At 36.4% G+C, this 14,760-nt stretch overlaps 1 protein-coding gene across 2 annotated transcripts in view; it reads right to left on the bottom strand.

Moving 5' to 3' along the window:
- The window catches only part of XPR1 (xenotropic and polytropic retrovirus receptor 1), a 230,753-nt gene that overhangs the window by 48,525 nt on the left and 167,468 nt on the right, over positions 1-14,760 (bottom strand). Inside the window, exon 12 of one of the 2 annotated variants that reach the window (XM_069074364.1) lies at positions 13,766-14,015. The exons of the other annotated variant lie outside the window; for it this stretch is intronic. Coding sequence (XP_068930465.1) covers positions 13,840-14,015 — 176 coding nt within the window. The 3' untranslated portion in view covers positions 13,766-13,839. Of the gene's footprint in view, positions 1-13,765; positions 14,016-14,760 lie in introns of those variants that run through there. 2 annotated transcript variants of the gene reach the window in all.

Genomic DNA, 14,760 nt, shown 5'->3' with positions numbered 1-14,760 from the left:
ATTTCATAATGCTACCTCTTATTTGGTAATGAACCTGTAACTTACTTAACTTCTTTAAGAATATGGATACTAAGGGGCGGCCAAGTGGCTTGGCAAGTAAGAGCACCAGCTCCAGTGTCGGGATGACCCGGATCAAATCCGGGCTCAGATACTTAGCACCACACCCAGAAATAATAACTGTCCATGTAACCTTGAGCAAGTTACTTAACCCCAATTGCTTAAAAAAAAAAAAAAAGAAAAAAAAAGAATATGGATGCTATACCACTTTGAGCAAAATGTAATTTCCTACCTTATCTCTTTTAATTAGGTCTATTTTTATTTTTGCTTTGTCTGAGATCAGGATTGCTACCCCTACTATTTTTTTTTTTTTGAGGGCATTTGGGGTTAAGCGACTTGCCCAAGGTCACATGGCTAGTTTTTGTGTTAAGTGTCTGAGGCCTGATTTGAATTCAGGTCCTCCTGACTACAGGGCTGGTGCTCCCTTCACTGTGCCACCTAGCCACCCCCTACCCCTACTATTTTTTAATTTCAGCTGAAGCATAACTGATTCTGATCCAACCCTTTACTCTGTCTGTCTCTCTGCTTCAAGTGTGTTTTTTGTAAGTAACATATTGTAGGATTTTAGTTTTTGATCCACTCTGCTATCTGCTTCCATTTTATGGGAGATTTCATCCCATTCACATTCACAGTTGTGATTACTAACTGTGCATTTCCCTCTATCCTGTTTGTCCTCTCTCTCCTTTCACTCTTTCTCTTCTTGACAATGTTTTGTTTTTGTCTACCACCACAGATTAAGGCCAGAAGGCCTTTCCTGTTCAGTAAGATAGTTTTTTATAATCAACTGATTGTGTACATGATTTCCTCTTTATACCAAGACTGATGAGAGCGGGGGTAGGTTCTCAGAGATGGAGTCTGTCTGTCCTTAGCTCTGGCTCTGCTGAGGCATGTTGGGGGGGATGTTCTGACGTTGGTGTTTGCTTGTTCCACCACACTGGGGCTCAGGATCTCTGGCTGCTTTGCTGAGGCAGGGCTCACTGCTGAGTTGCTGAGACACTTCCTGCCCTGGATTGCGCTCTCCTTTTACCCAAGTGAAACAGACCTTCTTGTGCTAATCTGCTAAGTTTCCTGGGCTAAACGATTTTTTTACCCCATCTTTTTGTTGGTTCTGCTATTCCAGGATTTCTTTGGGGGCACTATTTTATGGCTGTTTTGAGGTGAATATGGGAGAGTTACAGCAACTTACGACACTTTACTCCAACTTTTAAGTCCTGTCCATTTCTACAGAAAGTCTTGCTAGGTGAACAGTAATTAGGCATAAATTTGTAAATTCAATTTAATTACCTGACATTCTTTCTACAGAGCAAATTCAAATAAATATATATTTAATGTATATGCACTTAAACAACTGTGTGATTTATGTATATAATGTGGGGCTAAGTCAGGGTATAAAAGAAGGAGAAAAGTTGCTTTAGAGGCAAAATCAATAACACCTGATAAATGATCAGATACAGAGGGTGAGGGATAGAATGGAGTCACTGCACTGACTGTACCAAGACCCAGAATATTATACGGCCTCCTCAATGGCTACTTGAAAGTGATTCATTTTGTAATCCAAACAGGAGGAAAAACATATAAGTGAAGAATGAATATTGTCCACATCATGACATACAAAGTGGTTGTGTTGTCAATGGAGTTATTAGTCTGTCAGTATTTATATTTTAGACTGAACTCACTTAATGATAATGAGCTGGGTTTAGGGCTGAACATGAGAAAGCATGGATTGCATTTTGGAAACTGTGTTTTTCAATGTTTCCAAGCTGCTCCTGGACAGAAAACCTCATTTTTAATATCAATATTCCAATGATGCTATGAGTCTACAAACCATGGGATATTAGATTCTAAAGAATAAAAAGTACAATTACCCAAAGGGCAATAAACAAACCTATGGTGGACATAAGTAGGCTGTAGTATAACATCAAAGATATCAAGGAAATGAATGAGTGAGGGATAACAAAGTAACATTCTGATGTACACTGGCACTCATGGAATGTTAAAATTTCTAGAGGAACACTACCCATATTTGGACTAGATCCTTTAATTATGAAGGTGTGGACAATGACTGGACACAATAAGACAGGGCAAATGGATTGTGATCTTTACCCATAGAGGGAGAATAGAATTATAATAGAGGGAGTTACCACAATGATGATCACAGTTATTTTGAAGTATATTTAAAGTTTTGCAAATGTCTAAAGGGAAGGGCACCACAGCTAACCTATACCCTGTATTCTTCTTACAGTACCAAGAAGACAGTAAAAATTTGAACAAATACTGAATACTATATAAAATCACAGATTTAGAAAGGGCAGAGACCTCAGACACCATCTAGACCAAACCCCTTATTTTAGAGATGAGGAAACCGACATAATTGTTTCTTATTTTCTTTATTAAAAATCTTTAAGAATTATGAAAAATATTTAAAATTATTTCCCCAAAATTATGATTTACAACTTTGAAATATTCACCTCATGGAGAATAAGAAACAAAGGAACACATCCCAGTATTTGATAAAGCAGAAAACATAAATTACTCAAGAAAACATTAATTATTAGGTTTTTTTAAAAAAACTGCTAGGGAAACTAGAAAGCAGTCTGCCAGAAATTAGGCTTAGACTAATATCTTACATCATGTTCCACAATACATTCTAAATGGATATGTGACCTTAATATTAAAAATCATACTACCAAAAAAAAATAGAAAAGAAGCAGATCATATACCTGTCATAGCTATGGGTAAATCTGAGATGTATTAATAACAAAACAAGAGACAGAGGCAATTCAAAAAGACAAAATGGATTACTTTCATTACATGAAAGCAAAGGCTTCTGCAAAGAAAAATTAATGTTCCTAGGATAAGAAGGGAAGCAGCCAAATGGAATGAAAAAAAATCTTCTTATGATATTTTTGATAAGGGTTTGGTATCCTAGATATATAAACAATTAACAGATATGTGAATATGTATGTATGTATTTCAAATAGTCACTGCCTAATAGATAAGTGGTCAAAGAATATGAAGTTTTCAAAATAATTCCCAAGTATTAACAACCATATAAAACAATGCTTCAAATCATTAATGATAAGCAAAATGAAAATCAAAAGAACCATGACATTCTACCTCACAGTTTGCAAACTGGCAAAGATAACAACAGTTAACATTGGAGGAGCTCTGGGAAGACAGGTACACACACTGCTGTATTGTTGGTATGAATTGGTTTAACCATTTTGGAAAACAATTTGGAATTAAGTAAACAAAGTGACCTAAGAGAATTCCATTACTGGGCTTATACTTAAGAGGCCATTAATAATAAAGTCCTCATATGCATCAAAACATTTATACCAGCACTTTTTTTGGTAGAAAAAAATTAGAAAGTTCAGGTACATCAATTTGAAAATGCTAAACAAATTGTGGTACATGAATGCAGTAGTATATTACTTTGCTGCAAGAAATTATGAATGTGATGAACAGAGAGAAGCATGGAAAAATCTACAGAGACTGATAAAGAAGGAAGCAAGCAAACCAAGAAAACAGTGAGTACAGCAACATAAATCTCCATCCCATCTCATACACAAAGTGAATGTTAGAAAACTATAAAGCACAAGCATGGCTTAAGAGAAATGAGAAGATGCTCCAAAACCCACTCCATATGTTTTTGCTCTTTTTCAATGTATTGATTAACTGTGCTAAATTTTTCCTCTTCTTGTCTTAAAAATGTTATTTGTTATAGGAGAAGGCTCTCTGGGAGGGCAGAGGATATTGGGGAAACTACTTTTAAAAAAGAAACAGTCCCCTCATTAAATGCTTATAAAATCTATCAATAATAAATAACTTGATAATTATAACTTTTACTGGTTATGACAATTTAAATGTAATAAAAAATCTATGGTATGCAGTAAGAAAAACTATAAAAGTATATCATAAAGAAACCATTTAAAAATTCTCTATAATTGTTTCCCTGGACAAACTCCTCCATATGTTGTAGTCATAATCAATTTACAGCTCCACTTATTTTAGATAACACAAAAATCACCCCTTTCTCTTTTCTATGCCTCATTACAACAGTATGTATAAACATATACTGTCCCTTATGCATATGAATATCTTAAAAAAAAACCTATGTGAAAATGTTAAACATCAGCTGTTCGTTGTAAAATCAGTTTTAAAAACAAAGATGACTAAAGAAAAGATTCCCAAGATGTTATCTGGCTGAGAGAATCTGTGTTATTTTTAAAGAGATAAGGAAAGTTACTAGGCCTCTGATTTCACCTACAAAAGGAATTCCAGAGTTTTGAAACTCCTACCAATGTAAATCAATACCTTTTACCTTTTCTCCAGCTTACAGACTTAAGATTTACCTAGAAAACTGAAAGGTTAGATGACTTGCCCAGGGTCACATACCCAGAATGAGCCAGAAGGAAGACTTGAATCCTGTTTTGAACATTTACATCAACTATAAATAGAAAAAGTACTGAAACAAAAATTTTCAATTGGAAATCATTTTTAAAAATCATTTAAACTATTAGAAAAAAAATCTTATTTTTTTTGTTTTTTTCCTTAAAACAATTTTATCAGGGTAAATCATATAAGGGTGAAATACTCATCAGACTATATTAATAATTAGTTCATTATAAAATTAATGACCTAGCTAAATTTTCTGAAGTTGTGACTTTTTTATATCTAAAAAGAAATTTAACTGAAGACTATGAAGAATATGAAAATTTTTTCTATCATAAAGTCAAAGTACAACTGGCATTTCTAACTTGTGCAAAAAAAAATAGTTTGAAAGTTTGGAATATTATATGGCATGGAAGTGGGATAACAGACTGCCTGTACTCCAGAGAGGAGGGACTTTCTGATACAGAAAAATGAACAGTTATTCAAACAACTGGGAATTCTGCTACAATGGTCCCAAGGGAATTTTGAACAAAGGACATCTATATCAGAGTTAGATACTGGGGGAAAATATCCTAATATAAAATATAATATTATTTTTCCTAGTGTTTTAAAGAGTAAAACCATGTTTTTAGGTTAATAGTAGGTCCCTAACAAAAGCCTTAATCAAAATGAACAATAATTGTGAAGATTTTATTTGTTCTACACAGTCAGAGAGCATTAAACAGCTAAACCTACAAAAGAATTATGAAATAATTTGCAAGGAGAGGTTAGACTCTATTATAAAAAAAACATTAGAAAATTCTAACAAAATGTCATTTTCCTTGACAGGTTAGAAATTAGAGCACAATAGCTTATTCTATTATTTGATCTCCATATGGGCTCTCCCTGGTTCTTTTTTTTTAGATGACAGACGCAAGAAACTCCAAGGACTACACAATGGCCATTTCATAATGGTCAACTCTTCATGGGTACTTATCCCTTTACCTCTAGTCCAAAGGAAAAAAAAAACCCACAAAAAAGCAAAAAAAAAAAAAAAAAAACCCAACCTTTTGGAGTTTGCTTCAAATTCATCTTTGCATTGAAACCTCAATACTTAAAATATGGACACCAGCTGAGAAGCTAAAGATTTTTTTGAGTATAAAATCAATAAAGGAAAATCAAGAATGCTGAAATGTTTGTAGTATGTTCCATTTTTAACACAAAAGATGAAGACTGCTTATTAATGTTCTACACTTAATCTTCTAGGAGGAGGCTGACTTTATTTTTTTTATATGATCCAGAGGCACAGAATTAATACCCTCCATTCTTATAAAATCATATAGTGACTGACATAACACAACGTGAAAAATAACCTTTGAAACAATAATGAAAATGCCCCCAACAATGCTGTTACCATGGTAACTGTTGCAGGCCGGTTTTCAGAAAAGATCAAGGTCACTAGGTCTGTAAAGCAAGGTTCTTCTATCAATTCTAACTCCTTTTTCTCTTATAAAACCCCACTTTTGCAGTGTACCGCAAAAGGAGTTAATACTCCCAATTTGATGGAAAAATATCTACAATACAAATCACAAAAAAACTTATTGTCTTAGATTTATAGATATCTAAACTCAGTGTTTCCTAATACAGTTTTTTGATTACTTATTGTCTTAAAAAATGAATATAAATTAAGCTCTAATGGAAGCTATACCAGATTTTTATTTAACTCAATATTATTACCAATAAATTAGAACACTAACCTGGCAAATAGACTTTTCTATTTAATTTCTAGTTTTTAGTATAGTTTAAACAAAAAAAAAAACAGAAAATGGAAAGTATTTCACACAATTATACATAAGACAAATAATTGGTTTCTCCTTTAATTTTTTGTTACACTGTTAGATGATTTTAAAAAATCTAACATCATGTTCTACTATACTACAAGACAGCTATGAATTCAAAGTACTAAGGACTACAAATTTTAGTTAGTAATTTGAGGGGGAATTAGCTATGCTGGAAGCTTAGGTCCTATGATTAGATTCTAATCCCATCCTAACTCCCAAGTGGTAAATCCCTAGATCAAGGAGGATCTACTTAACACAGACCTGGGTTTTCCTGGCTATGTCCTAAGGTAAAGGATATTTTATTCCCTGGGAGCTTCGTGGGGAAGAAACCTTGAGCAAAGATAAGCATGCTTGTCTTTGGGCACTCCCAGTGTGTAGAATGCTATTCTAAAATGAAGAAAACTAGTCACTGATGGTGGAGAGGGCCTACAGGATCACCATAGTGCATTTCTGGGATCACTGACTGGAGTGGGAGAGGGGATATAGGGAGAGAATTTAAAAAACAAAGCTGAGCTGGATCCTCTAAAGCAAAGATTTAAGCTTATTTGAAAATCCCTGGATAAGCAATTTAAGGGGCACACAGGTGAGTAGGATTTTCTACTTGTCTAGCATCAGTATTTTTTTAGTACTCAGCTTCTCCAATTGGTAGAAACCAGAGAAAGGTGGGTTGTTCATTTCCATTTTGAAGTGAAAGTCTCTTTTTCTTTACTTTTTTTTTTTTTTAAGCAATCGGGGTTAAGTAACTTGCTCAAGGTTACACAGTCAGTTATTTCTGGATGTGGTGCTAAGTATCAGAGCCCAGATTTGATCCCAGATCATCCCAACTCTGGGACTGGTGCTCTTACTCACTGAGCCACCTGGCCACCCCTAAGCAATTGGGGTTAAGTAACTTGCTCAAGGTTACACGGCCAAGTGTTTCTGGGTGGGTGCTAAGTGTCTGAGCCCGGGATTCGATCTCCAGGTCATCTCAACATTGGAGCTGGTGCTCTTACTCACTGTGCTACCTAACCGCCCCTTTTTCTTTACTTCTTAACTGAGGTTAAAAATGGGCAAGGTTTAAGATGGAAAGTTGGTGGTAGAGAGAGAAGCACTGGTCAGCTCCTCTTTCTGGCATGGGTGGGAGCTAAAGGACACAAAGACTGTCCTCTCCCCTCTCCCTTCCTAGCATTGTCCTTAAGCATATGTGGAATAGATAAGTGACATGAGCTGAGGGGCACTAGGAAAGCCTCTCTTACCCAAAATACCTCCCACACTCCATTTCATCCATCACAAAAGATTTGTTTTGGTTAACATGTGAGGAATAGTGCAGTGACTATTAGTTCTCTAAACTCAACATTTAACCTCTTCATTTTTCCATGATAAAATGCATTCTTTTGCCCCTAAGGTCCTTATCTCCATATAAGGTTTAGCTTAGGTGCTACATCCTTCAAGAAGCCTTTCCCATCCCCAGTTATCAGTGGTATCTCCCTTCCTAAATGACTTTACTTTTCCTTATTCTCAGAATCATTTCCTCCCTAATCAAATTGGAGTTTCTCAGGGGCAAGGCCAGTTTCATTTTTATCTTTGTGCCCCTAGTGTCTAGCAGTTATCTTACACATAGTAGGCACTTAATAAATCACTACAAAATTGAACCAAATTGTTGAAAGAGCAATGGATTTGAAGTGACTGACACTTACTGCCTGTGTGACCTTGGGCAAATCAGCTAACTTTTAGTCACTATTATCTACCCTACCTCAACTCTCAGCAAATGAAAGTTTCCATTTAATTCACCAGTAAATAGTCGTCTCTTAATTGCGCCAGTGATAACAGTTTGAACTAGTATTGTAGATGTGTGAGTGGAGAGAAAAGGAAATATGGGAGATGAAGGCAGAAATGACAAGATTTGCAATAGATTGTATACATAGAATAAATGAGAGTGAGGAGTCAAGAATGACCGTGGGGTTACAGGTCTGGGTGAAAAGCGGTCCCCTTGACAATAATAGAGAAGTTAAAAAAGTGGAGTATGGGGGAAAAGTTCTATTTTGAATGTTGAGTTTGAAATGCCTATAAGACATCCACTCTGAGATGTCCAAAAGGCAGTCAGTCAGTGATGCTCAGGAAAGAGGCCAGGGCTGAATAGACAGATCAACTGCATAAAGATGACTACTGAATTCAAGGAAGGTGCTGAGGTCACAAAGTGAGACAGTACAGAGGAAAGATATGAGAGGGCCCAGAACAGAGCCTTGGGGACACCCATGTTTAGGGGGAATGACACAGAAGAACCAGTAAAAAGCCTGAGAAGAAGCTGTAGGAAAGAAAGGAAAAAGCAATCATAAAAACATAGAAGATAAAATAGATAGGAGAAGAGGGTGACCTACAGTGTCAGATGGTGCACAGGGGGTCAATAAGGATGAGAATTAAGAAAAGGTCATTAGATTTGTCAATTCAGAGATCACTAGTAACTCTGGACAGGGCAGTTTCAGTTGAATGATGAGATTTTGAAGCATTTAGAATTGGGTAGGAGAGGGGTGTGGCCAGGTAGCACATCGAGTAAGAGCACCGGCCCCAGAGTTGGGATGACCTGGGATCAAATCCAGGCTCAGACACTTAGCACCCACCCAGAAACACCTGGCCATGTAACCTTGAGCAAGTTACTTAACCCCAATTGCTTAGGGGTGGCCAGGTGGCTCAGTGAGTAAGAACACCAGTCCCAGAGTTGGGATGATCTGGGATCAAATCTGGGCTCTGATACTTAGCACCACATCCAGAAATAACTGACTGTGTAGCCTTGAGCAAGTTACTTAACCCGGATTGCTTTTAAAAAAAAAAAAAAGAGATGAATCAGGAAAGAGCGAGTGAGCATTACAGGATATAAAACGGTAGTTTTGATTACATTAAATTTAAATGTTTTTACACAAACAAATCCAATGAAGCCACGATTAGGAGGAAAGTAAAAACTGGGGGAAAAAATCATTTCTTAAATATATAGAGAACTGAGCGAAATATGTAATAAGAATATGAGTCATTCCCCAATTGATGAATGGTCAAAGGATATAAACAGGCTGTTTTCATAAGAAGAAATCAATAGAAATGCAAATTAAAACAACTTTAAGGTACCATCTTATACCTATCAGATTGGCTAATATGACAGAAAAGGGAAATGGCAAATATTGGAGGGGATGTGGAAAAACTGGGACACCAATGTACTGTTGGTGAAACTGTGAACTGATCCCACCATTTCTGGAAAGCAATTTGGAACTATGCCCAAAGGGCTATAAAGCTATGCATACCCTTTGGCCCAGCTATATGACTACTAGATCTGTATCCTAGAGAGATAAAAAAAAAAAAGGGGAAAAAGTAAAAGAACCTCTATTTACAAAAATATTTATAGCAACTCTTTTTGTGGTGGCAAATAACCACCAAAAGAATTGAGGGGATGCTCCTCAAAGAGAATGGCTGAATAAGTTGTAGTATATGATTGTGACAGAATACTACTGTGCAATAAGAAATGATGAGCAAGATGCTTTCATAAAAACCTGGAAAGACTTATATGAAGTGATGCAAAGGGAAGTACGCAGAGCCATGAGAACATTACACACAATAACGGCAATACTGTACAATGTTCAAGATAATTCCAAAGGACTTTAGATGAAAAATGCTGTTCACCTTCAGAGAAAGAACTGAGTCTGAATGAAGATTGAAGCATACTTTTTAAAATTGTCTTTTCTTTTTTCTTGTCTGTTTTCTTTCACAACATGGCTAATATGGAAATATGTTTTCCATGACTGCACACATATAACCTATATAATCAAACTACCTGCCTTCTCAAGGAGGGAGGGAAGGAGTGGTAGAAGAGGATTCAGAACCCCAAATTTCAAAAAACAAATATTAAAATTGTTTTTACGTGCAATGGGAAAAAATATATAATGTTTTTTAAAGTCAATCAATGGCAAAAAAAAAAAAGAATTGAGTAAGAGGAGAAGTGAAAGCAATGAATGTGAATGGCTTTCTCAAATTTATTAGAAAAAAGAAAGGACAATAAGTAACAGAAATGGTAGGATCAAGTGAGGATCATCATGTCTTTAACTGATTTCCTACCAACCCACTGTCATTTTTCTGCCCTGCAATGGTTGGCAGAATGGAGAGGGCAACAAGTCAACTACTTTAATCCTAGGAATAAATAACCCTTTCATACTATCCCATCTTCCCTTCCTGGAAATAAGGAAATACATTTCAGTACCCCCAATTTCAGCCACTTGAATTTCCATCCTTTCTCCATCAACTGCTGCATCATTATTTCTATGACCATGAAACTTTCAGGAGGAACAGACAGGGATAGATCTAGGATTAGCTTACTTAGCCAACAGTAAGGAATACACAGGGATATTTTACCTCCTACATCATCTTAATAGGAATTACGCATTTAAGTTGCTATCATTTTCCCAAAGAAAAACCACCTTTCTGGGTTCTTCTTTCAGAAAGTCTTGAGTGTTCCTTTGACATTAAATAGGTAGAGCCTCAAAGGGGAGTTACACTGCTCTTCGAGATTTCTCTTTGGTTGGAGGGAGACTAAAGAGGACTTTAAACACTAGTGGGAGAGGCTGGGAATAGGGAGATCAGTAAGTATGCTGATTCAGTAATCTAGGCCATCAGAAACAACACCACGGGAGCTGTCTATTTTTGTTTTTTTAAAAAAATCTTCCCATCTAATCCAGGCTGGAAGCCTAATCCCACCTCTGATAGGCAGGTGAGGTTGGATCTGCTGTTTCCAATTTAGCTGGCTCATTCCTCTCCCAGGTAGCCCAGGGGCCTATCTCTCCAGTGGGCCATCAATGCAGGACTTAGTGCAGCCACCCAACACACAAAGCCCACTTCAACACACAATGCCAAAGTTTACAAGATCTACCCTCATAGCTAACCCAATGGCAGGGATTATAGGTATGTGCCATCAGAGCTGGTGATGGTATGATTTTTTTAAAAAGGTGGCACACTGGAAATACTTGATTGACAAAAATCTTTTTAATTATTATTTTAAAATGAAAGGACTCCTCATGATATGCAAAAATGAAAAAATTATCTTAAAATATTTCTGAATGTCTAAAATTTCTGAGAGTTAATTATCCATTGACTTTCATTATAAAATTTGGAGATGTATTCTTCTAGACATATCAAAACTATAGGAAATCCCATTTAAAAGATAGCGTTTTATTACTGCACATAAAAAAGCTAAAACTATCTGGTAAAACATTAATATTAAGCAGTATGTTGCAATTTTGGTTTGTGTGTATCTGGCCAGATAACTAAAGGAGGTATGGGACCTCTGACTCTGGCCTGATCTCCTTTGGTTCACTGTGAGATCATCTGGGGTGTAGAGAGCCTCCCTGATGGGAAAGACTTTTGCTCACAACAGAACCTCTGAAGGCTTAATAAGAAAAATGAATAGCTGTGAAGAGTGACTAAGATTTATTCCAGAGGTGGTTTTAAGCTTTGTTTCTTGTTGTTGCCATCAATATTTCCTACCAGACCTCTAAAATTAATTTGACTCAGATAACAGGAAGAGTCAACATAATTAACAACACCTCTAAATGTAACCTCCAGGCACTATGGACTAAGGCAACCTACCTCTTACAAAGAACAAAGAAAGACAACCTAAAGGCTTCTGGCTGACACAGGGTCTTTCTTGCTATACTTAATATATAGTTACAGTTAACTTCTCTAAATTTCCAAAGTAAATTAGTAAAACCCAAGTCACTTTTTTCATATACATGAAAAATCTTCAGATCACAGGATCAAAGAGTTAGCGATGGAAGAAGGCTATCAAGTCATTTAACAGAGAAGAAACAGAGGCTGAGGAAAGCTAAGTGATGAGAGGGTCACAAAGTCAATAAGTGTACGAGGCAGGATTTGAATTTGTCTTTTTTTTTTTTTTTACAAGCCTAGGCTAGGACTCAATTCAATGTGCCATCTAACATTACCTTCAGAAAATTATTTTTAAAATAACTTTAAAAATTTAAAATAAGACAAATTATTTCTCAGTGAGGAGAAAAATGATTTCAAGCATGTTAGAGAGCTGATATATATTTCAAAAGACAATGATATAATTTTCTGATGATCATAACTGAAGTGAGAGTGAAAACTCTCAGCTTTCAGAAAAGAAAACAAAAACAAAGATTCACAGCTCAAACTGCCTACAGGACAGCTTTCCAGGGACAGCTCATCAATGTGCAGACATCTCCACATGCAAATACCTTCTGAACTCACTATGCTTATTGGTGGTCAGATGTAGCTAGGTAACACAGTGGCAAGAGCACTGGATGTGGAGTCCCTAAGATCAGAGTTAAATCCCTCCCTCAAGAACCTATCAGATATGACCTAGGGCAAGTCACTTAACCTTTCCCAGCCTGAGTTTTTGGTCTGTAAAATGGGGATAACAGCATCCATATCAAAGAACTGAGGATCAAAGGTAAGCAAAGCTTAAAGCACATGTTAGTTCCTCTCCTCCTCCTCTGACCCCTTTCTTCTCCTACCATTTGCTTTTTTTCCCATGTCTGAAACCTTGGTGTGTCTTCCTTCTCCTTTCCTGCCACGAAGTCCTATAGATTCTATCCCAAGCAACATCTCTCCCAGTTGTTTTCTATCAGCAGCCACTAATCTAGTAGAGGCTCTTATCACTACCTACTTTGACTACTACAAAAGCCTTTCAAAAGACGTTCCTACTGTTGAAAGGAAAATAGAACAAAGGCAGGAAGCATATGCTTAAAAATCTCAAGTGGCTCCCTGTTGCCAACTAAATAAAATTCACAAGTCTAGGTCTGGTAACCAAGGCTCTCCAATAACCTGATGCCACCTGACTCCTACAGATCCATCTCATACTTTACATTCCAGACAATCTAGACTTCTCCTTCTGTCCCAAACATGTCCTGAACTTTCCTTTCTCCATTGTGCTTTCTCCCTCTGCCTAAAATCCTAGCTTATCCTTTAAAGTCTAACTCAAACATCATTTCCTCCATGGACCATCCCTTGATCCTTTAGCTAGAAGCAACTTTCCTCCCATTAAGATTTCCAAAACTTTATTTTAATCTAAATAACACATTTAAGCTGGTGCAGTGGAAAGCATATTAGTTTTGGTGTCAGAGAACCTGCATTTGACTCCACACTCTGAGGCCTACTCTGGGCAAATCATTTACCTTCTCTGGGCCTCAGCTTTCTAATCTGTAAAATGGGATAATAATGTTACAATACTTACCTTACAGGGATATTGTGAGAAAAGTATTCAGTAAACCATAAATGCTATCTACAGAAATATGCCTTATTTTAATTTAATTTTAGGTACGTGTTACATCCTCCAACAGTGGAAATAATACTAGATTTGGAGTCAGGGGAACTCTGCCCCACCTTGGTCACCTACTACCTATAAGAACTTGGATAATCAATAAATAAATAATTATTAAGTGCTTGTTATATGCCAGGTACAGTACTAAGTGTGGGGGACACAAAAAGAGATAAAAGACAGTCTCTGCCCTCAAGAAGCTTACAATAGAGTGGGGGAGACAACCTGCAAACAAATATAAACATATACACAAGCTAGTCATTTAAGTTCTCTGGCCTCAGTTTCCTCACCTGTAGATTGAGGGGGTTGAACTAGATCACTCCATTTGTAAATCTTTAATCCTATGCCTTTTACATATTCTGCTCGATCCTTGAGAGTAGAGGTAGATGTTTTCTTATGTAAACTTGCTATATCCTTCAACACAGCAAAATGCTCTGCAAATGGTACAAGCTTAGTAAGCTGTTGCTGAACTGAACTTACTTGATTATTGTCTTTAAGTATTTGGAAGAATTTAATATATATAGAAGAAGAATTAAACTTATTCTGTTTGGTTGAGAATGTAAGCCTAGGGACCAATGTTTACAAGGAGACAGATTTCAGCATAACATAAGAATTTCCTAACCTCTAGAATTATTAAAAAAAAAAAAGGGAACTGGCTACCTTGAGAGGTAGAGTTTCCTAATACCGGAGATTTTCAAATGAAGGATATTATTTATAATCTATCTATAGAAGGAAATAGATATCTGCACAGATATAGCTAGATATCTAGAAAGTATAAACAGCTCTAGGGATTTATCTTGAGATAGATATCTTTATCTACAGATAGAGAGGAGAAGGGATTCGGGTTTCAGTAAAGTTCAGACTACATGACCTCTGAAGTTCCTTACAATCATGAAATATATTCTATTATTTTCTCTGCTTGCCTAAATTTACAGCTTATGTCAATAAATGTGACTTCCCAGTTTTCTAAGTACCATTAGACATATTTCAAATTAGCTGTATCTTTTGATGTGCCAGCTGAGTAGTGTAAAATACTCTGAAAGAAAGGATCTCACTAAAATAATTAAAAGCAGCTGAGAGTGCGGCAGATCAAGCCTCTGGCCTGGAGTGAGGAAGACCTGAGTTTGAATCCAGCCTCAGAAATTTATTAGTTGTGTGACCCTGGGCAAGTCACTTTAT

The sequence above is a fragment of the Petaurus breviceps genome, unplaced genomic scaffold, assembly GCF_028583685.1.
Source record: "Petaurus breviceps papuanus isolate PSGF00001 unplaced genomic scaffold, PetGlider_PUasm1.0 90895, whole genome shotgun sequence".
NCBI lineage: Eukaryota > Metazoa > Chordata > Mammalia > Diprotodontia > Petauridae > Petaurus > Petaurus breviceps.
This window is presented reverse-complemented; position numbering and strand designations above follow the sequence as displayed.